Source organism: Giraffa tippelskirchi, chromosome 12, assembly GCF_054371585.1.
Source record: "Giraffa tippelskirchi isolate mGirTip1 chromosome 12, T2T-mGirTip1v1.2.pri, whole genome shotgun sequence".
In the NCBI taxonomy this organism is placed as follows: domain Eukaryota; kingdom Metazoa; phylum Chordata; class Mammalia; order Artiodactyla; family Giraffidae; genus Giraffa; species Giraffa tippelskirchi.
This window is the reverse complement of record NC_137286.1, coordinates 101,920,075-101,947,413: the sequence shown is the minus strand read 5'-3', so window position 1 is coordinate 101,947,413 and position 27,339 is coordinate 101,920,075. Positions and strand designations below refer to the sequence as shown.

Sequence of the window (27,339 nt, the reverse complement as noted above, 5' to 3'; positions counted from 1 at the left end):
TTTATTGCTATGGAGGAAGGCGAGAATGCTGTGGGCCTTACTTTTCTCCGTCAGTAAGATGGAGACCCTAGTGCTTGTCACACTAGCTGTGACAAGGAAAGGACAGAGCACAATGTTTGGCAGGAAATTGGGGCACAGTATATGCTAATTCCCTTAGGTTTCAGATTAGATTCTGTTGTCTTCCTTCCCTTCACAGCTTTAAAAAAGCTAAGTTAAAATGCAAAACCCAAGGAGACACCTCAGAAAAAATACCTAATCTTGGGGGGGGCACAAAAATAATGCACATTTTCTTATGTATAAAAATATCTCTTCTAAGCACACCAATGAAAAGACAGTTTGCCAGATTGGATAAAAAAGCAAGATTCAGCTATGGGCTGCCTAAGAGAAATCCACTTCAAATGTAAACGAGTGGATATTTAAAAGTAAAAGGAGAGAAAACAGATATACTATGCTAACACCGGGCTTCACAGGTGGTGCTAGTGGTAAAGAACCTGCCAGACAGTGCAGGAGATCTAAGAGATTCGAGTTAATCCCTGGGTCAGAAAGATCCACTGGAGAAGGGAATGGCAACCCACTCCCTATTCTTGCCTGGAGAATCCCATGGACAGAGGAGCCTGGCGGGCTACTGTCCATGGGGTCGCAAAAAAGTTGGACATGATTTATCGATTAAACAACAATAACAGTGTTAATATTACACAAAGTAAACTTCAGATCAATACTGATCCAATTACATAAGGATCAAGAAGCCAGTTCACCTAAAAGACAGCAGTGCTGAATACCCGTGTGCCTAGAAATAGAGCTTCAATTCAGATGAAGCAAAACACAGTGGAACTGAAAGAAATAGATCCAGTGTTACTGTTGGAGACTTCAGCACTCCTCTCCCAGTCCTGAGAGAATGAGCAGGCAGAAAATCAGCTGGAGTTTAAAAGACCTGAATAGCAGTTATCAACCAGTTGAGCTAGTTGACCTAATTGACATTCACAGAAGGTTCCAGATAACAAATAGGATGTACATCCTTCTCAAATACACGTGGAATGTTGACCGACGTGGACCATAAGCTGAGCCATAAAACAGACCTCAGCAGATATTAAAAAATTGAAATCATACAGATCATTTTGGACTATAACAGAATTAAACTGTAAATCAGTAACACGAAAATAACCTGGAAAGCTGGAAACACTTGGAAATTAAACAACGTACAACTAGTACATGAGTCAAAGAGGAAGCCACAAAGTAAGTTAGAAGCTTATGTTGAATTGAGTGACAGCACAAACACAAAATCTGTGGAATGCCGAATTCTCTCTGATCAGAGGAGTTGATCTTCTCACTCAGTTTGCTCAGCAGCTTTGTCAGGGGGATACCCAAATCCATATTAATGTTTACTATTTAACTATCACTGTTCTAGGTTCTACGGCAGAGAGCAGGCAGTGTTATTTAGAAGAAGGTTTGATCTAGTAGATTTAGTCTGATGTCAGAAATGTGAGTGTGATGATAGAGCTTCAGATATACTGCTCTCTTTGCAAGATAACCACTCAGCATGACGAGGTCCAGCAGTTACCTGGCCTTCCTGTAAGTAAATGATGTCTGAGCTGGGAAAAATTCAAATCAGTGATGTCAGCTGCCAGGATTGGATTTTTATCCCAGTAAATGTAATTTTCTACAGTTATTTTAGTTTCTATTTCAGACAGGTGCTTAACCATGCACAGTAACATCAAAACTACAAACTCCCTTAAATGTACCAGAGACTGGGTTTGGTTGCCATGGAAAGTACACCATCAACTACAATTCCACAGAACTGCTTTCTTAAAGACAATGATTTATTCCAATTGGCAGGAGCACATTTTTTTATATTTATAAAATTCTTTAAGGTCTCTAGGTGTATAGCACCATCTGATTATTTTGTATGGAGATTTCTATTTTATGATCCTCTAAAACATTTGCTCCTTTGTGAATGAAGATAATCCTTTCTGATATATGTTAATATTTTTAAATCTGTGGTTTTGATTCTTAACCTGAATTGACTGAATAAAAGTCAGGATACTAAGGGCTGCCCGTAAAATACCCAGAGGACAAGCAGTTTCTTGAAACTTGGAGTCAGCTGCTTCTGCAAAATTTTGACTTCATAATAAATCTAATGTCTAGATCGGTGTATGATTTACAAAGCTCTTTCACATATTATTTCATTTGATCCTGACAACAACCCTAGGGGACAGACAGGTAAGGTAGATAAAACAACCACCGTTTTAACAGTGACTAAATCATGGCTCTAGAGAATGAAAGCAAACCCCAAATCACGTAGCTATTAAGGATAATGGAGCTGGGTCTTTTGTTCCACCATGACCATAGTATGCTGCCTTCGTATTGTAAGATTTCAGTTGGTGTCTTGGGGAAGATAAGAAAAAGCAAGAAAAAGATGTGACATGCTCTATAGATTTAACCTGAAAATTACCGAAGAGCAGTTTTGCAAAAAAAAAAAACATAAAGTTTTAAATGACAGACAATCACATACAAATTATGTAAATATAATCATTGCCTCTTTGTGAGTTTCTCAGTCACATAGATCCCTTTTATTTTTCTTTGTATCTTGAGACCCAGCCCAGGGCTTATTAGCACATTAAGTGTGAACTATGTCATTGTTTCATTTTATAAATTTGATTGAAATCCAGGAGATGCACCTGTTAGTGTGCCAGGAGTGAAGATGGGTGTGACGTGGTCTCTGAGCTCGGGGGACATCTGTGCACTGGAGAGACAGATGCATAAGCGGGTAGCTAAAACCCAGTGCGCTGAGTAAGGTGCTGGAGGTCTGGAAGTTCAGAGGATGGTTTGTAACCCAGTTAGGGGTCTAGGAAAGGCTTCTGGGGTAAAACAGCTAAGCTTAAAGGAAATCAAGGAGTCAGTGAAGAAGTGGTTCTTCTACACTTGATCAGTTACAGCAACAGGGTTAGTGAAGTCCCTGATTTAATCTCTCCTTTGGGAAATGAGAAAAATAGCAAAGACAGGTTTTCCTGGGATGATCCCTTAACCAGAGGAATAGGGCAAAATGAGCTTGTCTATGAAACTCTTTAAACTACTTGCAGACAAAGCAGGGCAGTGTTTGGACTATTAGACTTCGATGATTCTCCCTTCATAGATTTTTTTGACCACTTAGTTTTTCTTGTCCAATGCCATTATGAAATTATTCTCACTCATTCAAGGATCCACAGATACCACCAGAGCCAGATTCAGTACTGTCCATCGTTTTACTGTATTTGGCATTAATTTGAACAAAGTAATAATGTAAATCGGGCTTCCCTGGCAGCTCAGTGGCAAAGAATCTACCTGCCAAGGGAGGAGATGCAGGTTCAGTTCCTGGGTTGGGAAGATCCCCTGTAGAAGGAAATGAAGCCCACTCCAGTATTCTTGCCTGGGAAATCCCATGGACAGAGGAGAATGATGGGCTACAGTCCATTGGGTCACAAAAGAGTCGGACAGAACTTAGTGACTAAACCACAACAATACATAAGTTGCAGTATATGCTTCTGTTATATTCAGATCACTCTTTTTTTTATCAGAATTGCAGTTTTTCAGCTGTATGTCAGGTCTTCAGGAGGTTAATTCTGGTGAAGGACATGGAACTTGACCAATTCTACACTGCAAGGAACCATGTAAAGACGTAGTAGGTTTCAGTGATAATGAAACTGATCATGGTCTCTGGGCTCCTTAACATAGCTATTTTCTCAAAAGAAAGAAAGAAAAAGCTAATGAAGAATTTGGTCAAAATTTAGCTAATCAGGAGAATGATTCCAGATGGAGAGACCAGGCTGGCTGCTAAGTGTGGACACTGTTAATGCAACAAGAATGGCTTTGACTTTCAAGGAAACACCTTTTGACTAGGTTTACTCGCACCCAATATAGAAATCCCAACTTACTAATTTCCAGTGAGAAATTATATTTCTCCTTAAAAGCAGATCTACTTAGAAAGCTGAAATTGTAATCAGAAGATATCTTAGTGGACCAGACTCAATAGTATTCTGTAAATAATAATGGCATCTCGCTGAGATAGCCTTGGGCAGCTATCTGCATGCCTTTCTTTTCTGGGACCTCAGTTCTTAGCCAGGGATCCCCATGGAGGGAAATGGAAGCCTATTAGAGCCACCTGGGAGCTTATTTCAACTACGCATTCATTGCCCTGCTTCCAACCTTTATAGAGTAACTAGTCCTGGAGAAGACTCTTGAGAGCCTCTTGGACTGCAGCGAGATCAAACCAGTCATTCCTAAAGGAAATCAACCCTGAATATTCATTGGAAAGACTGATGCTGAAGCTGAAGCTCCAATACTTTGGCCACCTTATGCAAAGAACTAACTCATTGGAAAAGACCCTGATGCTGGGAAAGATTGAAGGCAAAAGAAGAGGGTGGCAGAGCTTGAGATGGTTGGATAGCGTCAGTGATTCAGTGGACATGAACTTGGGCAAACTCCAGGAAATAGTGAGGGATTGGGAAGCCTGCTGCAGTCCATGGGATCGAAAAGAGTTGGACACGACTTAGCAACTGAACAACAACAGTAGTATTGGACTAGTTACAATATACCTCACACAGCTAGTTATGGTAGACTATACACAGCTGTAAGACACCAGATATATGAGGCAGCTATTTCTGAGTAATAGATGTCACAGGCCTGTGATCCTGTGGCTAAGACTCTGTATTCCCAAATGCAGGGGGCCCAGGTTCAATCCCTGGTCAGGGAACTAGGTCCCACATGCCGCAACGAAGAGTTCGCATGCCACATCTAAAAAAACCCCACTTGCCACTATGAAGACCCAGTGCAGCCAGGTAAATAATGAAAACATAAATCTTAAAAAAAAAAATGGGGACATCACTCTGAGCCCCCTGTTGGCCCCGACTCCCTGCCTGGGGTCACTGACCAGACTACAGCCCAGAGAGGTGGTCCGGCAGTGACCACTGACTGTCTCGCTGCGCTGCAGAAGCAGATACCAGAGTTCCAGGTGATTAAAGCAGCTGGAGGTCATGGGACTGAGCACTGGAGAACAGTCAGCTGGGCAGAGGAGGCCCCGGGAATTTGCACAGGGGCTTCCCGGATGTTCGGAGATGAATTGTGGGCATCGAATGCCTGGGGAGGCCTGGTGGAGGGCAGCTGCTGAAGGATGAGCTGAGTGGAGGCACCAGACACTGTGCGGTGCAGGGAGATGTTGGAATTGCAGCTGAGCCAGGGCAGAGAGACCTCACTGAGCACCTCGACTCAAGACCCAAGAAAGGCCAGGCTTTAGGAGTGAGGACCAGGACTGAGAATAAGGGTCTCTAGGAAAACTGAAGTGGACCCACCCTAACAGAGGGTAAAATCTAAGTCTGGTGGAGTCAAGAATAATTTACCTGGCTGTTCAGGAAGACAAAGTAATACACGCTTCTTTCAGTATGTGTGCATGCATGCCAAGTTGCTTGCCGTGTCAGACTCTGCGACCCCATGGACTGTAGCCTGCCAGGCTCCTCTGTCTACAGGATTCTCCAGGCAAGAGCAAGGGTTGCTATGTGTTCCTCCAGGGGATCTTCCTGCCCCAGGGATCAAACCCGCATCTCTTATGTCTCCTGTATTGGCAGGCGGGTTCTTTACCACTAGCACCATCTAGGAAGCCCTCCTCTGGATACTATCCGTTTAAAAATTAGACCTACAAAAAGTGGAACCCATAATCAAGCGAAAAGTAGGCAATAGACATGGGTATTGAAATAACCCAGATGTTGGAACTAGCAGACAAGACATTTTTAAAAACTGTTACAAACATGTTCGCCACTTCTAGAAAATGAGGAACATAGTAACCCAGATGGGGAAGCCCAACAAAGAAATGAAAACTACAAAAGAACCAATTGGAAATGTTAGAGCCCAAAAGTTAAATCTCTGAAATGAAAAATTCACTGATGGGCTTTACAGCAGGTTGGAGACTGCAGGGGAAAAGGGTCAGTGGGTTGAAGACAATCAATAGACAGTATCCAATCTGAAGAACAGAGAGAAAAAAGATTAAAAGAAAAATGAACAGAGTGTCAGGGACCTGTGGCAATCTGTAACAGATGCATAATTGGATTGTTAGAAGAAGGAAGAGAGAGGAAAAAATAAATTTTTAATGATGTGCAAAGACGTCTCAAATTTGATTGTTAAAGAACAAACTGCAGACCCAAGAAGCAATGAACCCCAAACAGGATAAATACAAATCCACAAATCACACCTAGACATCGTTGTTAAACTGCTGAAGACCAAAGATAAAGAGGAAAAATGAAATGCAACCAGATAAAGACATACATCACTTACAGGGGACAAGGATGTGGGTGACAGTTAACCTCATGTGAAACAGACAAAGACAGTGGAATGACATGTTTGAAGGGCTGAAATAATTTTTTTTAAAAATCAGGATTTAATGTCCAAAGAAACCATTCTTTATGAATGATAGAAACTTAGAATTACAGGAAAAATTGAGATTATCAAAATGGTAAATGTGTAGATAAATATACAAGATTATTCATTTTGTTTTAAAAGTTTTCTATTTTTAAGTGGTGAGCTTGATGTTCTTTGTCTATGACTAAATCCATGTCATTACCACCCAAGACAAAACATAGGACATTTACGTCATATGAAAATTTGCCCCAGGCTTCTTTCAGTCAGTTCCACCCTACCACTTCCTGATTTCTGTCCCCATAGATGAGTTTTGCCTGCTCTTGGGATTCCTACAGATGGGAGCAGACAGCCTTTTATGTCTGGGTGCTCTTGCCCCATTCGAGAGACCCGTCCACGTTACCGAGCTTGTCAGTGGTTTGTTCCTCTTTATTGACTCGTGTTCCTTTGGCGTGCATATGCCAATATTAATTATCCACTCTTGGGTTTTGTCCACATGTTGCTTTTATAAATAAGGCTGTTGTGAATATCCTTGCATAGGTCTTACTGTGGACAGAGACGTTTTCATTTCTCTCAGTTCAATTCCTTCACGAGAGGTTACTGGCTCAGAGGATAGATGTGAGTTTCACTTTAGGAGAAGCTGCCAAACAGTTCTGGAAAAGGCTCTTCCGTTTTCACACCATCCCTCAAACGTTTTGGAGCGTTCCACTTCCTCCATAACCTTGCCAACATTCAGTTTTGTCAGTAATGTCATTGTTATCGTTGTTATCATTATCATTATTATCGTTGTTGTAGCTGTCCTAGTAGGTGTGAAGAGTTATCTCACTGTGGCTTTAATTTGCGTTTCCCTGACCACTAAGGAAGTTGAGCACTTCTGTGTGCTAATTGGTTATATGGGATGTCTTCTCCTGTGAGTCTTCTGTTGTCCATATTTTATTTGAGTGGTTTGTCTTTTTACTGAATGGCAGCCGCCCCCTTCACCTCAAGGCTGCCGTAGTCTCACCTTCATTGTGTTCCTGATCTGTCTTCTGGTTCCCAAGACTTGGGTACTAACTCAAGATAGCCTAAGTTTACAGCCACGAATATAAAAAATTGAAAGCAAATCTATTGCTAAGATATAAAGCATTTTAACAGTGTCATTTTTAAGATAAATTTGAATGCCTATTCTGCATAAAAGTATCCCAGGTGTTTTATTTTGAGATCAGTTATGCTATAATCCAAGAATTCAAAGAGTTTGTAATCAGTTGGAAAAGAGGATGTGGGGGCAAATGATTGTAGCATGAAATTAAGTTAGTGACTTTCTCCTTAAAATGTTTGTCCCTGATGCTGTTCCAAGCCCCTTTTCCTTCTAACTCGCTGTAGTCTCCCTGGTGATCTCAATCTACCCCTATGGCTTCAACTGCCCCCTAAGCCGCACCCTCCCAGGTCCATGTCTCTAGCCCTGGTCTCTCCTGAGGTCACCTCTTGGTGAGCCACAGGCATTTCAACTCTTTGAGGCCAATTCATGTTATCTCCACCTACCCCACCCTCAGGGTGTGTGTGCATGCTAAGTTGCTTTTAGTCCTGTCCCGACTCTGTTTGACACTATGGACTGTAGCCCACCAGGCTCCCCTGTCCATGGGATTTTTCAGGCCAGAATAGTGGAGTGAGTTGCCATGCCCGCCTCCAGGGGGTTTTTCTGACCCAGGGATCAAACCCGTATCTCTTGCATTTCCTGCATTGGCACACAGGTTCTTTACCACTAGCGCCCCCTGGGAATCTCTATCCCACACTCTACTTCAAAGTAAAACCGAATCACCACTTCTGTTACAGTCCTAATTTATTTCAAGTACAGGCTAAGTTGTTGTAACAAAAAGACACCCAAATGCGATGGAATAAATAAGATAGGAGATATTTTTCTCTTGTGTCCTTTTCTGCCGATGAGAGGCCCCAGGTTTCAACCTGAGGGAGGGGAAAGGAGGCAAAGTCAAGGGCAGGCAGCTCCCTCATGACTCCGATCTAGAAGTTGCCACATCACTTCTTCACATCCCTTTACTTAAGGATGGTCACATGACCCCACAGAGCTGCAAGGGTGACTGAAAGGTAGTATGTCCAGCTGGGCAGTCATTTCTGTTAACACTTAAATAGTATTTTGAATAAAAGAAGAAGAGCAGATAGGGCACAGGTAGGCTCAACCACAATTTTAAGCTCCGCTGTTGATAGCAGAATTCGCAGAGGAAGTCAGCATAGAAAGTGGAGGTGACTGCCACCTCTGCCTCTCTGTCTCCTTCATTCCTGATGTCCGGGGAGTCCCCAGGTTTTACTGATGCTACCTTGGAAGTAGGTCCTACTTGTGTCCTCTTCGTCTCTCCTTTTAAAAGGAAAAAGGAAATTATGGAAATTTGCCTGGAATCGCATTAAGAGATGGATATCCACAGAGGAACGTTGCACAGGGTCTAGCCAGGGTAATAGACAAATATTTCTACTCATCATGAAACACTCTTGAGCTATTATAAATTGCCTAAAACTTTGACTTCTTCTGTGTCTGTGCCTAAAATCGCTGGGTAGAAACAATTCGAGGTGGTCCACTTTGTTCCTTGGAGTTGATTTGATATATTTGGAAGTAAGACAGCAAGAGGCTGGGAGGAGTTCATGGGGAAATGCACACCTCTTTAAAAGTTAGATTCTATAGATTTCAAACATCAACCCTTCATTCCTGTGCAGGAAACCCCGAACAACAAATAAAACATAATCATCAGTCTAGGGAAACCTCAGAGAAAATGCCCCAAGTCCCATGGAGAAAACAGAATACCCCAGCCATGCATTTGTCATCCTAAAGGAAGGAATGACAGTATTTAAACTTACCACCACCATCAAATGGATTAAACTGTATTACCCAACAGCCCCTTGGTCTCTATTCCTCCCATGGGCAATTAAGGGGAATGCGGCCACCCAAACTATGGGACAGAGGGTGGCAGTCAGCAACATGCCATGGGATGGGCCACCCCTCACTGGGAAGCTTAGGAAGGGGCAGGGTCCCAGGAGTTCACTGTTAGAGCTTTGTACCGTGCATTCTACCCAATGAGAGAGGAGTCTGGAATCTCAACTTTCAGAAAGTTATTAAAAGCTCCTTCTAAAAGAGATGTCCAACCTGGAGATTGTGTGCACTGTCCAGTTTATATAACAAATATTAATTGGAGGTAAAATTTAAGGGTCATCTTTTCAATGCCATTTTGCACAGGAGAAAAAAAAAAAGTTAAAAGCAGTCAATGCTCACTGCAACCACGTGGTCCCACCGTCTGGCCTGTCCATAACCAGACTTCAGAGCAGCCCCCGTGGTGTGTTAGATGAGCTGCTGCCAGCTCTGCAGCCCAAATTAGCCCAGAGGAGAGGGAGGGGCAGGCGCCATGCAGGATCCCCAGAAAGCCGCTTCCTGTTTATGGGCAGTAGTGTCATATTAGCTCTCATGTAGAGAAGGCAATGGCACCCCACTCCAGTACTCTTGCCTGGAAAATCCCATGGACGGAGGAGCCTGGTGGGCTGCAGACCATGGGGTCGTGAAGAGTCGGACACGACTGAGCAACTTCACTATCACTTTTCACTTTCATGCATTGGAGAAGGAAATGGCAACCCACTCCAGTGTTCTCACCTGGAGAATCCCAGGGACGAGGGAGCTTGGTGGGCTGCCGTCTGTGGGATTGCACAGAGTGGGACACCACTGAAGGGACTTAGCAGCAGCAGCAGCAGACGACATTTGTTTCTCTCCTCAAAAGTTTCAATCATAACCATCGTCTTAAATCCACTTCCTCTTTCCTCTTTTGCTCCCATAAATCACCATTGCATTTTTCTCCTCTCCGACCCAGAAGTTTACTTCTAAGCATTGCAATTACATTCACGCACAGGGTCGGTCATTATCCATTTGTCGAAAGGCTCATCCTTCATCTTAAGACCACATAACAGTAGCTCCAAGTATTTATGACTTTGAAAAGCGCCTTAACCTTGTTGGGATTTTTGTATCTGTTTCTCCTTCTCTTTCTTTGTTTCCATTCTTCCAGAACATGAGGCAGAATAGCAGTGTTAGTATTCGAAAGAGCTCTGCTAAGATTCAGAGCACCTGGAGGGATTCCCGCCTTTGCAGTTCTCTCTGAGGCAGCCTGGACAAGTGACTTAACCCCTCTGAGCCTCCATTGCTCTTCTGTAAAATCAGAGCAAAACTGCCCACTTCCTCCAGCTTTAAAATTGGCTGTGAAGATAAAGCAAATTAATATTGTGTGTTTTGTTGTTGTTTAGTCGCTAAGTCATGTTCGATTCTTTCATGACCCCATGAACCCGCCAGGCTCGTCTGTCCACGGGGTTTCCCAGGCAAGAATACTGGAGTGGGTTGCCATGTTCTTCTCCAGGGGATCGTCCAAACCCAGGGATCAAACCCATGTCTACTGCATTGGCAGACAGATTCTTAACCACTGAGCCACCCCGGAACCCCCAATATTGTATGTTAGAGAACTTCATTAAAGAAGCACAGAGATGTTGTCATTGATGTTACTACTAATGTCTCTTGTCTCTGGGCAGTGAGTCATTCTGCAAAGCACATTTTCTCTGTAGGTGAAGCTTCTCTCTTTAGGGCTCCATTTCAGAGGGAGATGATAATAAAAGTAGTATAGCCTTCCTGGTCTTCTTTAAGAAAGGACAGTGGACAAGTATAAACTCTCCTTGATGACCCTCAGTCACCATTACAATATCCATAGAATTCTAGAAGGCAAGGGCAGAAGGGGGCTTCACACTCAGGGTGCCTGTGTTAGCCGGCTCAGACTGCTGTAACAAAATCGTACCCAGGCCGGGGGGCTTAAACAACAGGCATTTATTTTCTCTTGGTTCTGGATGCTGAAGTCTAGGCCAGGGGCTGGCAGAGTTGGTTTCTGCTACAGCATCTGTCCTTGGCCTGTGGAAGGACGGCCCCTTCCTGTGTCCTCACCTGGCCTCCCGGACCTCCCTGGTGGCTCCCCCTCTTGTGAGAGAGACACCAATCATATTGGACTAGGGCCCAACCCTCCTGGCCTCATTTGAACTTAATCAACTCTTCAAGTACCCCAACCTCCACATACGGTTACACTCTGAGGTCCTGGGGAGTGTGGCTTCACCCCGTGACTCTAGGGGGATACACTTCAGCTGGTATCAGTGCCCAACCTCCTCATTTTCCAGGTGAGAATCTCAGATCCAGAGAGGCTGAGTTAGTTGCCAAAATTCCCACAGCTGGTGTCTGCAGAACCTGGGAAGACCTGGTCTCTTCCTGCCCTCCCCCGCCTGCCTTGTCTCCTGTCCCTTCCAGGTGTGACCTGACCACCTCCTGTCCTGGGCTGTCACTCCCCCACCCTGTCTCCCCACCCCTTCTAATCTGGAAATGCTGGCAGTCTGGATTCCATGCACGGGAAGGGTTATTCACTGTCATTGTGTGGAAGTTTAAGTAGTGTGGGGGTGAGATGTGAATGGGCACTTCAGGGCACGTATTTGGGGATCTTGAGGCTCCTATATGCAGTCATCCAATTTAGAGGCCATGTTCCCATGGCCCACGGGTAACTAAAGTATTAATGCACTTTTTATTTTGTGGCTGCCCCCGAGCCTTGTGGGATCTTAGTTCCTTGACCTGGGATTGAACCTGGGCCCTTGGCAGTGGAAGCATACAGTCCTGACCACTGGACAGCCAGGGAAGACCCTTGTTAACGCACTTTAAAGAGCCACCTTGATAAGAACTCTTCTGTGTTTGTTCTGTAGCATTGGGAATGCCTAGCAGCTAGAAAATGCGCTTCATCTTACTGCAGCCACGTGTCTTATATCTTTCCACTAACCATTTACACACCCGTGGGGAGGAGAAAACACATCTGTCAATCCAGCCCCACTTCACTGGGGAAGATTTAATAATGAGAGTCTACCCCGAGGTCTGATGCTTTTAAGATTTCAACACTTTTATAGAATAGACCACAGCACATGCCCATGTGAAATGGAATGTTACCGTTCATCACTAACATGTCACAAGGCTTGTCAAAATTCAGCAGTTTTGAATTTCACGGTTTTCATACTAATTGACAACATCCAGAAAAGCCCTTCCTAAGTACCGTGGACCAGAGACGCATCCACCATCACATTTGTGAACCAGGGGCCCTTATATGTACATAAATCCAGCTATTAGTTCTGTGGAGATTTATTTGGTGTCTAGTGTGTCTCCCCAGTGGGTCTCCTCCTCTGATGTTCTCCTCTTCTTAAACGGACCGTCACCCAGATCACTCAGACCAGTTGCCTGAGTCATCTTCGGGTCCGATCCCTGCCCTTCCCTCACCCCCCTTGTCCAAGCCAGGGGCAAGTGCAGGTGGCCTTGCCTCCCAAATGCATTGCATACCCACCCAGGACTGCAGCTTCAGCCCCAGGTTACATCCACCTGGACCCCAGACATGTCCTCCGCTTTGTTCTCCTCGCCTCCACCAGCCTATTCACCATGCAGCCTCCAGGGGGCTCTTGTAATCAACCCTTCATGAGCTCCTGTTATCCCAGGTATAAGACTGTCGAGGGGTAGGAGACCCTTTCCAGTTACTGGAGTACAAGCCCCACTCCTCCCTGGGGACCAGGGGCCTTGTGAGATCTGACCTCACCTCTCCCCACCTGCCCCTCCCTCCACTGTCTCCATCATGGACCCTCAGGCCCCTTGTCGTCTTCCTATCCCTTAAGTGAGGCCCGTGTTCTCAGCTCAGGACCTTTGCTCTTGCAGTTCCTCCTGCTCAAACCCCCTCCCTCCAGCTCTCTGGACCCCTCCCCTTCCCCATCGTTCACGTCCATCTGGATGGGGTTTTCTCAGGCGCCTCCTGCATCCGCCGTTCCCTAACATTGCTCACATTTTCCCTATCATTGCTCTCATTTTCCCTTAACATTGCTCTCATTTTACTTCTCCAGCTGCTGTTATCTCAGGTTTTCATGATCTGACATCTTCCTGTTTAAAACTTCTGCCCATGTCTTTTATTTGCCTGCCTGGCAGTGTGTCTGGTTCTCACCACAGGATTGGGCGTGGGATGTAGCAGGTGCTCAATAAATTCAACTACTGTCTGTTGATGGTCCACCTGCCTGTCTGACCACAAATACTCAAGCGTCTCTGATGCTGTCCCTGCCCGCTGGTGAGGGAGGCGGACGGGTAAAGAGATGTGCTGCAATTCACAGCAGTGAGGGCTTGAAGGCTGATTCGCCAAAGCCTCACCTCCAAGGCATTGAAACCCTGGTGCAGCAGTCACTCCCACCCGGGCGCAGAGGGAACCAGGCTCTGACCCCTGCTCTGCAGGCCTCGCCCCTCCCCGGGGGCCTTGGATCCCTGAGCTACCCCTTCTCAAACCTCCCATCCTACTGGACACCTGCCTGGGGCCCTGGGCGTGCCAGCTGCGTGGTACCCAGGAGGCACTCCACTAATGCCAGCTCTTTGGTCCAGGGCCCTGAGGATGCCATGTGGACCTGCAGAGATGCCCAGAGACCCCCGACTCCCCCCCCTGGCTCTTTCACTCATATTTCTACTCCTAGTCCCTGAACCTTTCCTCCATCTCAGCCCCTCCTTGTCTCTCATCTTGACCAAGTGAAGTCGCTCAGTCGTGTCTGACTCTTTGCAACCCCATGGGCTGTAGCCCACCAGGCTCCTCTGTCCATGGGATTTTCCAGGCAAGAGTACTGGAGTGGGTTGCCATTTCCTTCTCCAGGGGATCTTCCCAACCCAGGGATCGAACCCGGGTCTCCCACATTGTAGGCAGGCGCTTTTACCATCTGAGCCACCAGGGAAGTCTCTTCTTGACATTTTCATCAAAAAGAAGGTCCTTTAAAAAAGAGGGCTGTAGAGGGCAGTGTGGCCCAGGATCCCAGGCAGCGTGTTTCATGGACTGAGCCTGCCGCCTGCCGTGGGTCGCTGTGATCTGACAAGAGCGGACAGAGGCCTTTGCCACCAGAGGGCTTTTCCAGGCATTATAGTTCCCCCTGGTGGACACAGATTCATCACAGGATCACTGCCATCAAAAAGGACCAAATACACACACACACACACACACACACACACACACACACACACCCAACTACATAGGATCACTGCCATCAAAAAGGACCAAATACACACACACACACACACACACACACACACCCAACTACACAGGATCACTGCCATCAAAAAGGACCAAATACACACACACACACAGACACACATCCAACTACACAGGATCACTGCCATCAAAAAGGACCAAATACACACACACACACACACACACACACACACCCAACTAAAGTTTACAAAGATGCTATAATCTTTAAGTCCACATAATTCCACTCTTAAGAATTTATCCTAATGAAGAAAGCAAAAAAAATATGTGAGTAACGCAAATCAAATGTCCAACACTAAGGACGTATAAATTACAGTGCATCCACATGAAAATATGGTGGCTCAGACAGTAAAGAATCTGCCTGTAATGTGGGAGACCTGGGTTCGATCCCTGGGTTGGGAAGATCCCCTGGAGAAGGGAAAGGCTACGCACTCCAGTGCTCTTGCCTGGAGAATCCCATGGACAGAGGAGCCTGGCGGGCTGCAGCCGCTGGGGTTGCCGAGTCGGACATGACTGAGTGACTAAGCACACACACATGAAAATATGAGGGGACCATAAAAATATTAAACAGGAAGACATGGAAAATTCCTAACAGGAGATCCTGAAGTCACACTGCTGCAACAGCTGTGAAGGGATTTTCAGTGGAAAGTTTTCATTTTCTTTGTGTCATGAGATTATGGGTAATTTTTAAATTACATTTTTTTCCCTTGGAAGTTATTTTGCCTTTTCAATTACTCCCCATCTCTCAAAGAAACAATTTAATCTTTTATCTGACTGTAGGATCCCCTATCAATATGTAACAATACTGACTGTTAATTTACTAAGGCTGCTGTACAAAGTACTGCAGGCTGGAGGGCTTAAAAGACAGAAATTAATTTTCTTACAATTCTGGAGGCTGGAAATCGAGATCAAGATGCTAGCAGGGTTAGTTTCTTCTGAGGCCTCTCCTCTTGGCTTATAGATGGCTACCTTCCCCCCAACCCCCGCAAGTGTCTGTCCTGTAGACTTCAGTCATATTGGATTGGGGCTGACCCTATAAATGACCTCATTTTAACTTTATTAGCTGCAAAAATCCTGTCTCCAAACATGGTCACATTCTGAGGCACTAGGGATTAGAACGTCAACATATAAATTCTGGGGGACACAGTTGAACCCATAACAGTGACTATTGTAATAATTCCACATATTTATATACAGTCTTCACCTTTAGATGCTTATTTTATAATTGTCAAAGCTTAAGCATTATCTGTGATGTAAAAAGTAGTATAATATTATTCTGTATGCTTTATCATGAACTACAACCAGATTCTTTTCTTCAGTTTAAGTCTAGTGTTACAATGACTGATCTTTTCTACTTCTTTCCAGTAACAGGTTGTAATTATTCAAGGGACATTTTGGGCAATTGTTTAAATAAAATTGCTCTTACTCACTGAGTTTTTCCCCTCGATTTTGATTTATGAACTGTGGTGTATATGTATGTACTGCATACACGCACTCTGTATATTCATACATACATATGTATTATTGAAAACTACCACAGACTCTAATCCTGTTTTTGCTTTTCAAACTCATGCTTATGAGTTGGAAATGTTATCAGTGCTCCTGACCTGTCATAATCCTGTTCTTTTAGAAACTATTTTCTCAGCGTTTTAGGTTCTAGGGATTTATTATTGGTGTGTTTGCCTCTCACGTTATAAAGTACCAAATGTTTTCTCATTAATAGAAATAAAGAAAGGAAGAATGAACGCAAGACTCCAGAGGTTGCCCATAAAAATCAGCCTACTTTAATCTCTGTGTACAAAATGCCCCAGTAGATACATTTTTGAGAATTTACCAGAGGCAAGAGGATGTTTATTTCTTTAGGGACTCTGTTATTGGAACTTGCTCCCTGGTGCCTCAGCTGCAGCTCTTATCCAATATCTTCTGCAGGCCTGGGGCTTATGACACAGGGTCATTGGAAGAATAGAATATCACTTCTTATATATAATAGCAATTGTGAATTTGGGGGTTGGTGCTAGATGTGGAAAGGTGATTACTGTGGCCACCTGATGCAAAGAGCCAACTAATTAGAGAAGACCCTGATGCTGGGGAAAGACTGAAGGCAAAAAGAAAAGGGGGCAACAGAGGATGAGATGGTTGGATGGCATCACTGACTCAACAGACATGAATTTGCGCAGACTCTGGGAGATGGTGAAGGACAGAGGAGTCTGCCTTGCTATAGTCCATGGGGTCCAAAGAGTCAGACATGACTTAGCGACTGAATAACAATAACTGAGGCTGCACAGCTCATGATTTATTGAAGCAACAGTACAGTTCAGGAACAGCTCTAGGATGAAAATCAGTCAATCATTGCTGACCGCCCCCCCTCCCCCAAATAGAATGCCAGGCCTTGAATCATCCCGCCATGAACATAAACAAAATCACACGTTCGATGGAAGTGTCCTGTCCTTTCTGACTGCAGGTGACCATAACCTTTTCAAACCCAGTGTTCTTAATCATGGTAGTCGTTTTAAAAATATTTTAACTCATAAAACATTCAAACAAATACTAGGATTTTCTTATATACATATGGTTGCAGGTGTTCATTGGGAAGTGAGTCCTGTCAGTTAAGCACATAACCTCCGAGGGAGGAAGGACAGATGGAAGGTCAGACACACAGATGCATTTCCATCACAAGTAGAATTCCGCTGTCCTGCTCGTCCTGCATCTTGTCTTTTTTGTTTAACAATGTATTACGGGTCATTCCACGAAAAGATTGACCTTGTTTTTTTTTTTAGTTACCTGTATCTCATTGAATATGGAATTTGTCCTATGTGTATAGTGAACTTATCATCACTTATTTAACTAGCCCCCCCCCAACTATTTCCCAAAGGCAAATCACGCTGAACTAGTTCTCCTTCATCAGATTTTTTTGGTTCTCTTGTGAAATTGTTGTTTTAAAAGATATGTGCATTTAATTTTTTTTCTCCAGTGTAACTGATTTGTTGTTATTCATTTCTCGACATTTTTTTTCCTGTTATTCCATGTATGCAATCTCTATCATCAACTTATTGTTTAGATTTACTAGAATTAAAGATACCGATATTAGTATTAATATTTGAAAAGTACATTTTTCCCATATAAAACAGTACTTGTTAAAGAAGAGTACATGATGAGCATTTTTCATTATTTTCATTTGAGTGCAGTGTGCTGTATTTCTGGTTAAGAAACAGTAAGAATGGTTCTCAGATTCCCCTAGCTCCACATATATCCATGTGTGTGTATAAAACAGTGTAGTGGTGAGGTTTTTATTTAGTCAACATACATCTTCATCATCATTATACAGAGTTTCAGAATCCAAATATGAACTTTCCTTCTACAAACACATCTAAATTTATCCTCTGAGATATTTTCCCTGTCATGTTATTTTGAAGATTTTCTTTCCATTTTTGGTAAAAACTTTATTGAGATATAATTCATATGCCATACAGCTCGCCCATTTGAAAACAATTCAGTGGTTCTTAGTATATTCACGGAGTTACGCAGCTGTAACTATAATCTGTTTTAGGACGTTTTCATGACCCCAAAAAGAAACCCCAAACTCTTCCACTGTCACCCTTCCCAAGCTCCCATCCCTAGGATTTCAATTTTGAAAAATACTTGAACCTGCAAAGCAGCTCCTCAGTTTATACCCCCACTGTTGCTCCATCAAAGGCCAGTTTTCTCCTACCTTCCCTGTATTATCAGAATATTTCATCTCGATCATCCTCGTAGATGAAAAAACATCTCTTGCTTTGATCTGCATGTATTGAATCATGAATGGTGCCGACCATCTGTTCTTGTGTTGTAGACTGGGCTTCATCTCTGCACTGCCTTGTGGACCTGTTGTAAATACAAACATTGTTGTCACTGCTTTATTTTGATCCCATTCACCGTGGCAGGGTGCATGGGGCAAAGACTAATGCTATGAAGTTAGTTCACCTGAATTACAGAAACAAGAGCACCCTCCAAAGAGACCCCGTGCACCCAGACACCTACCCTGGAGCTCATTGCTCGAGGCTCACCAGTAGTTACCGTGTGTCTCCTGTCCGTCCCTCGTCCTTTTCTGTCGGAGGACCCTTCACCTTCCCCCAGTGTAGGTGAAATGATTGCTGTTTGTGTGGAGGTGGGGAGGAGAGATGGACTGGGAATTTGGAATTAGCAGATGCAAACTATTACATATAAAATGGGATAAACAACAAGGTCCTATTGTATAGCACAGGGAACTATAGTCACTATCCTGTGATAAACCGTAATGGAAAAGAATTTAAAAAGAATGTATATATGTGTAAATAATTGCTCCTCTATTGGCCTCAGGTTGACTATATCTCAATCCATCGAGCACTGTTTTTAATAGATATTCCATGGTTGTTGTTCTGTTAAAGCCCAGTCACTCCAGGATAAACCTGTCTTGTGTGTACATCTCTTCCCTAGTCTGTGGCTCCTGGTTGTTTCTTTCACTAACTAGGGTCCCTGGTGAAATTCTAACAACTTGCCCAGGTTGGAGGGTCTTTGGGGAAAACCGGAGCTCTATTCAGACCCCTGGGCATAGGTGATTCCTCACCGCTGCCTCCAAGACTGAGCCACTGTGGCCTTCAGTTCCTGGTAGGTTCTGGCTGTTTCTGTGAGGCCCATAACCTCCCTCTTCCACAATCTCATTGCCAGGGACCAGAAAACCTCAGCCTACTTCTGCCATTCCTGCTATATTTATTAGCGAGCGAGCAAAACGCCCTCTTGCTACCTGTGGTGGAAAGCCCAGTGCACACTCAGCCATCACCCTGACACGTATATTGTTGTTATCATTTGGTTGCTCAGTCATGTCTGACTCTTCGTGACCCCGTGGACTGCGGTCCACAGGGGAGAAAAAAGTCGTCTGTACGATAATGTCCTTGTGCGTATTAATACTTCCAGCTTTCCTCTGTTTGTGATTTTTTAAAATACAAAACTGGTTTTTAAAAACCTCAAGAGTAATTATAGCAATTGCTTAAACTGTAGACCAACCAAAGACTTTTGAGAAGTATTTTTTTCATCAGCATTCTTTAGAGTTGCTGGCACCGGTGGCAGTAAAAAGCAGAGGGCTTTTCTGGTCAGTCTGGTTATTGCTTTTAAATTCTCTACAGACAGTATATCCTTTTATCGCCCACACCTGATGTCGGCAGCACTCACCACCTTGCTCTCAGTACAGCAGAGGATCCTAACTTTCTCAGATTGTGTATCAGAATCCTCCATCAAACGGGGGGACCCAGGACATGGGGCCAACTGAAGCCCTGGACCGGGAAGGCCATTTGGGACAGCATTAGGCTGCTGGGCTGGGCCATATTCTTACACACTGTGCCCACAGAGCAAGACCCAGCCTGTCCACCACTCATTTCACTGGGAAATAGTGTCCTTAAACACCTCCTGCCTCTGCAGCTCTTACTCCACACACTGTGTGATCTTGGGCCAGTCACAGGAGCTCCCTGGGCTCAGGTTCACCCCAACATCCAGGGTCTGTATTGAGGCTCTGATGCTGTAGGTGGGAAAGCATCTTGCGTGCGTGCATGTGTGCTAAGTCACTGCAGTCGTGTCCGACTCCTTGAGACCCCATGGACTGTAGCCCACCAGGCTCCTCTGTCCATGGGATTCTCCAGGCAAGAATACTGGAGTGGGTTGCCATGCCCTCCTCCAGGGAATCTTCCTGACCCAGGGATCAAACCTGCGTCTCCTGCAACTCCTGCATTGCAGGCAGAGTCTTTACCACTGAGCCACCGGGGAAGCATCTTACAAACCATGAAGCTCTGCAGAAGGAAGGGGATCTTGCCCAGGTCCTTCCGCCCACACCTTGATGTTGTAGCGCAGGGGCTGCAGACACGAGGCTCTGGGCGCATCCTGGCAGGTTTGTGACCGTACACTCTCCTGTCTCCCCTAGCTTTCCATGCGGCCAAGTGTGAGAAGCTGCAGCGGGAGAAGGCGGAGTTGGAGCGGCGCTGCGAGGCGGAGGTTCGGAACCTGGGCTGGCAGCAGGAGGCCGAGCTGCGGGACCTGGAGCGGCGGCTGCAGCTGCAGTTCGAGACCGAGGTGGCTCGGCTCCAGGAGGAGCACCACGCGCAGCTGCTGCGGATCGGGTGTCAGCACCAGGGGCAGGTGAGTCCTCTGGCCAGCCCTGCCCTGGGGAGCCGTGGGTTGGAGGCGGAGCAGAGCCGGCCACCTTAGCCCAGAGTCCTGCCACAGGTGAGCTCCCCGGTCAGGCCCACCCTCCTGCCTCAGTTCTGTCTCCTGTCCCTCCCCGTCTTCCCCTCCAGCCACTCTGGCCTCCTCCCTTGTCCTCTCAGGCACACTCCCACCTCTGGGCTCTTGTGCTGGGCTGTGCCCACTGCCTGGTAAGCTTCCCTGGTGGCTCAGTCGGTAAAGAGATTGCCCCAATGCAAGAAGACTTGGGTTGGATCCCTGGGTCGGGAAGATCCCCTGGAGGAGGACATGGCAGCCCTCTCCAGTATCCTTGCCTGGAGAATCCCGTGGACAGAGGATCCTGGCAGGCTATAGTCCTTGGGGTCACAAAGAGTCGGACACGACTGAGTGACTGAACCACCACACCACTGTCTGGAGTGCTCTCCCTCTAGACATGCCGTGGCTCCCTCTCTTCCTCCTTGGTAGACTTTTCTCACTGAGGCCTTTCCTTACCCAGAATTACAGCTCCTTCCCCTCACACGCACACTCCTGTCCTCCTCCCTGCTTTAGTTTTTCCTGGGCACTTATTACTACCTAATGTGTGATAAACTTGACTTTGTACCCTGTTGATCTTCTGCATAGCTCATGAGGGCAGTGAAAATAACAGACACACGTGTATCTAGCATGTGATGTAGGCCGTGCTCTGCTCCTCCCTCTTTTCATGGGCTAACTCATTTAACCCCTATAGTAACCCTACCAGGGAGGGACCATTATTATCCCCATTTTACAAATGAGAAAACTGAGACCCGGAGGTTAAATACCTTGCCGGGATTCATACTCATGGAAGAGCCAGGGTTGGACCCAGTCTGAACCCAGGGTCCATGCCCTCGAGCCCTGAACTAGGGTTTTCTACTGAATTTACTGCTGAGTTTCTGGCTTGGGACTGCCTGCCTGCACAGGGTAGGCCTTCAGTGTGTATTTGCCTGATGAAAGAAGGATTCCACTCATTAACCTTAGCCTTGCAGTCTTCCCAGACAAGGTCATTCATCCTAGAACAGCTGCGGAAGAATTCCCAGGGAGCCAGTCAGTGTGAAAGCGGGTGGGAGCCAGGCATGCCTGTCCCCACAGCCGGCTGCAGGGTCCATTACTGCATTGGCACCAGGGTGAGGTGAGCCCACTCTGCCTCCATGAAACTCATCTGCTCCTTCCTTTTCTCTTCTTCCTAAGCCCCTAAGGCTCTGATGCCCTAGTGCCCACCTTCTAATTGATGTATTGTTGCCCAAAGTCTGCTTCGCTATCCCTAAGATCAGCTGGCACTCATGAAGAGCACTCTTCACTAATGCCAAGTGGCCCTTCACAGTCATGAACACTTGGGCTGCATCCCCAGTAGGTATCCCAGACAGCGATGGTCCCCAGAGGCTTGACAATCATAGGGGAGAAATATTAGAGTAATAATAAGTACTGTTTTTGGAAAGAGCAGTCTCCGATTTGACAGCACTTTCATCTATTCAGCATCTCAGCATCTTCTGTTCAGCATCCTCCTCCTTTTAGAGGCTTGTGGAAACCAGACACACCTGCCTTTTTAAGGCGGTGTAGACTTAGAGGCCAGAAACAGATAGGTTACAGGTAAGGTTACCTGCTAGGCTAAGATTAGAAATGGAACCTTCAGCATCTGCCCTCTTCAACTCGCTCTAAGTAGACATTCGCTCGGCTGCCGTCTATAGTCTTACCTGCTTCTTGACTCCCTGATACAGGTCAGTCCTGGGGCAGATATCAGCTTGTCCTGTGTCCTATATCCTGGGATAGTCAGGACCAATTTTACACGGAGAATGTATATATACCCATATTTACTGATTTTGGGTCCAAACTTTTGGTTGGTTGAGAAGAGGCCAAGAGATGGGAGGAAGGGCAGGAGGGGGTCCCCTGGCAGGAGGAGGAGCCTCTGAACGAAGGCTCACATGGGGGTGTCATGTGTGGGAAACCACGGAGCTGGGGCCCCTGCTGAATGGAGCCTGTCCACCAGCTGAGGGACCCCGGACAGAAGCTCACTAAGCTGGGCACGTCCTGGGGGGTGTGGTCTCACCCACCTCTAAGCTGAGACCATAGGCTTTAAAAGATTTCATTATGTTGTTGTTTAGTTGCTAACTTGTGTCTGATTCTTTGCAACTGCATGGACTGTAGCCTGCCAGGCTCCTCTGTCCGTGGGATTCTCCAGGCAAGAGTACTGGAGTGGGTTGCCATTCCTTTCTCCAGGGGATCTTCCCAGCCCAGGGATCAAATCCACGTCTCCTGCATTGGCAGGTGGATTCTTTACTACTAAACCACCAGAGAACCTAAAGATTTCATACTGGGAGAGATTGGAGGCCCTGACTTTTCCACTTGAGAGTGAGTTACATGAGCTATTTAGGTATATTTTAAAAGAGCTCTGTCTTATGAGGGCTCTGAGTTCTGTTCTTCTGGATCCTTTATAATAGCTAAAGTGATTCATTCATTTATTCATTCACCTATGCGAATAAAGTTAGTGAATGCCCTCCATACACAAGGCCTCATGACACTGCAAAAGATGCCAAGCTTTATAAAATGTGGACCTGCTTGCTCCATAACCTCTGGTTATAGATCTGGGGAGTTTCTGAAGCACATGCTCCAGAAACTGTAATACTGGGTGGGAGATACAGCTGCTTTGTTCAGGAACTGAGAGTTCGCTTCCAGCTGGGAGGATGTGGGAAAGCTTTATGGTGGAGGTTGCATCTGCACACTTTGCATTTGAGCAGATCTTTCCTCTAGAAACCCCTGGAGGAGGGCATGACCACCCACTCCAGTATTCTTGCCTGGAGAATCCCATGGACAGAGGAGCCTAGTGGGGCTATAGTCCACGGGGTTGCAAAGAGTCGGACACAACTGGCCGATTTTCACTCACTTCCTCTAGAAACCCATTGGTTTGGGGACATTGGCGGGGACGGATGGTTTAAATCTGTGAATTATTCAGACCCCTCAAGTCTGCTTCTGTGGCGGAATGTTGGCTGTTATCCTGGCCTTCAGCTTCTCTGGCAGGGAGCACGCGGCAACAAGGAAGGTGAAATGCACACCATATCCGGGTAGAGGAGACGCCTGTGTGCTTGGTCCAGGAGGGGACTCAGTGCCTGAGCCCAGTGGGATCTGGAAGGAAGGTCTGTGGTTTCGGTGACCTGTGCAGACCCTCCACGTGCAGGTCTTCCTCGTGGGGTGGTCGAATTCAGCGATGCTAACCCACACCTCCTGCCGCCTCTGTCCTTCTCGAGCCTTGAAACTCGAGTTCACCGACCCAGCCTCTCCCGGTGCCCTAGTGCCCCGACCGTGCTGGGAGGCTGCTTCTGTTCTGACCCAGGAGTTTTTTTTAAAAGACTTATTTATTTTACTTTTGTCGGCGCTGGGTCTTTGTTGCTTTGCGCAGGCTTTCTCTCAAGTGCTGTGAGCGGGGGCTAGTCTTCACTGCAGTGTGCAGGCTTCTCACCGAGGTGGCTTCTCTTGCGGCAGAGCACGGGCTCTAGAGTGTGGGCTCAGTAGTTGTGGCTCACGGGCTTTATTGCTCCACGGCACGTGGGATCGTCCTGGATCAGGGATGGAACCCGTGTCCCCTGCATCGGCAGGCGGATTCTTATCCCCTGGACCACCAGGGAAGCCCCTGACACTGGATTTTCTGAGGCTTTACTCCAGTCCTCTGTTGCTAAGTCAGGCTGACCTCTGATGTCACAACAGGACCCCCCTAGGAAAATCCAGCTGTCCATTCACCGCGAGAGGCAGAGGCCATGTCTCTGGCCACATGTGGGAATCCCTTGGGGGAGCTGCTAATGAAACACCCCTTCTGTCCACACCTGGTATTGGAGTCGCCAAGTAAGGGTCCCCGGGACCCAGAGCTGCAGGTGTCTGGTGTCAGGGGACAAAGTGGACCTCATTCTTTGCCCTGCAGCCTAGTTAGGGCACAAGCATGGGCGTGGCTTGGCCTACTGCTTTTCTCACGTGCCTTTAATGATACGCTATGACTCTTATTTTAAAAGTCTGATTATAGAGGTGTTTCATCAAATTGGTGCTCATTCTGGAGCTCACGGCCCATTAAGAGAAGCCAGATTGCCCGAGCTTCCCCATCTCAAAGCACACGAGGCAGAGTTTTCACTGTAAACACAGATGCTTTGCCTTTTTGCTCCAAACATACTCATCCACGGAGCCTGGTATTTAGTGATCTGACTTGTGACCTTTGACCCCTGCCTCCAAGACCCTGTGGCAGTTTGTTTTACCTCCTGATCTGGCCCTGAAGTCCCTTGCTCAGGGGCCCCTGATGTTCTGGATTCTGCGTTTTGAGCAGAGATGCCTTTTCAGAGGAGCCTAAGTGTTCATTCTCTGGGTTTGCATTTGCTTTGTCCCGTATCCAGGACACACTTTCTGCCGTTTCCTGAAGAAATAATCCTTTTAGACTCACTGGTGGGCACAGCACCCTCATGCTTCGTCAGATGCACAGAGGCCGCCTTGGCGGTCGTCTTGCGTCCTGACTCTGACTCGTCCCGCACAGCAGGCACACAGTCACCGTCAGCGGAAGCCACACTTTCTAATCAAAGAGAATGAGGTCCCAAGGGACCCTCCGTCTTCCAGTGTGAGAGCCCCACCCATCACAGCATGGGGCCTCCGGATGCTGGGACGTGGCTGAACAGGAAAGATGGGGGCCTCTGTGGACTACTTGCTGGGCAGGGGGACAGATCCCTCCGTGGCAGCTCAGAACTCTGTGCTCCAGGAGGAGGGAGGAGGCTGGTCCAGCAAGGGGTATTTATTTTGAGTGGAGGGGGAGAGAATTCCCCAGGGTTCTAAAAGGAAGAAAATGAAGCTTCACCCATCATAAGTTTGCTGTGGCGTGTAAGATTCAGCACCTCTGTCTCTTTTTTGGTGTTCCCAGGTGACTCAGCAGTAGAGAATCCACCTGCCAATGCAGGAGACACAGGTTCAAGCCCTGGGTGGAGAAGATCTCCTATAGGAGGAAATGACAATCCACCACAGTATTCTTACCTGGAAAATTCCATGGACAGGGGAGCCTTGCGGGGCTGCAGTCCATGGACTCACATCGAGTCGGACATGACTGAGCTACTAACACGATGCAAAAAAAAAAAAAAATGGATCTTGTGTGTTCCTTGGGTCCACCTATCTGACTCTCCTCCGATGCCTGCCAACCTGGAGGTCTTCTCAGGCTGAGCACTCAGATGGGCTGCTGCTCCATGTTCTGGAAAGAAGCGAGGAGCCATGGAGGAGAAGCTGTGGGGATTGAAACTGGGACCAGAAAGAGGATGGCCAAGAGTGCATGGCCCCTTCCTCATAGAGGGAATGGCCTTGAAAAACCATCCACAGGTCTAGAAACCCAAATCACTCAAGAGGAAGTGCCCTAATTTTGGCTCACTGGCTCTCGCTGTTAGTCTCTCAGTCGTGTCCGATTCTTTGCAACCCCATGGACTGTAGCCCACCAGGCTCCTCCGTCCATGAAATTCTCCAGGCAAGAATACTGAAGTGGGTTTTACCATGCCCTCCTCCAAGGGATCTTCCTGACCCAGGGATTGAACCTGAGTCTCCTGTGTTGCAGGCAGATTCTTTACCATCTGAGCCACCAGGGAAACCCCGGCTCTCGCTGGTTTCCTTCAGAACATTCTCGGCTCTTCTTTTGTTGCATATGGAGGAATTAGGAAATCAGTATTGCATTCCTAGAAGCCCCTCTGAGAGGCTGTAACAGATAGATCATGCCCTTACATCATCCTTAATATACTGGGTGTGGCATTTCATCACCACTGAATCAGAGACCTTCCTCCAGTAAGCCAGAAGGGCATGAGTTTACCCACCACCCTCTCCAGTTGGGGCAGGACACAAGGTATTCTTCTGGAACATAGGCCTGGCATCCATCTCTCTTTTCTGGAACCACCCACAGCAATTTGGGTCAGAACCCAATAAATCAGAATCATTCCAAGCACCAGTGAAAGATTTTTCTTTATACTGAGCTGAGTAAAACACCTCCAAACAATGTGTGGGCACTTGTTTTTTATAGACAGCTTGCTATGGGCTTATGGGACATCACCAATGGAGCATAAAGGAAAGCTAGTTCCTTTTTTTTTTTTTTTTTAGCCCAGTGATTTATTTTTCCAAGAGACTGAGAGACTTTGGACAACGAATGCATTAAAAACCTTCATATAGACAGGATTTGGACAATTAAATACTGTGGCAATCAGCCTTTCTGCTGAGTGGATTCATAGCTCTGAGCCTCAAGTAAAGTATTATTTAATCAAGAGTGGCCAGTAAATACAAGTGAATCATCGCGTACCAAGTCCATTTTCATGTCGTAATGCAGCTTTCCTAACACTTGTCAGATTCACTGTTGGTTTTGCCAGTGGTGTTTCTGTTTCAGTGGATGAAGGTCTCAATTACCATAGGAGAGAGAAGTGGAGCAAACCTCCCCAAACAATGACAGGTCAAGAATGGGAATCAATCCCATTTTAAAATACAATAGTCCTTTGCATTCCCTTTACAAGTGGGCTTCCTTTCTTGTTGTGAAAAGCTCTTCCTCCTAACAAATCAAAGATCAGCCTGTGAATGACCCCCTGAGAAATGAAACCCTCTGAGAAGTGGCTGGACAGTGCTCTGAACTGACCACCCCCCTGTCCCCCCTGCTGCAAGAGTTTCAGGGTCTGGGCACATGTCCTTC

General features: G+C 46.3%; 1 protein-coding gene across 2 annotated transcripts in view; it reads left to right on the top strand.

Annotated features, from left to right (window-relative positions):
* MTUS2 (microtubule associated scaffold protein 2) overlaps window positions 1-27,339 on the top strand; it is a 369,436-nt gene that overhangs the window by 323,910 nt on the left and 18,187 nt on the right. For both annotated transcript variants that reach the window (XM_081549337.1, XM_081549338.1), the window contains one exon: window positions 20,395-20,609. In XM_081549337.1, the coding sequence (XP_081405463.1) occupies window positions 20,395-20,609 (215 nt within the window). The remainder of the gene's footprint in view (window positions 1-20,394; window positions 20,610-27,339) is intronic.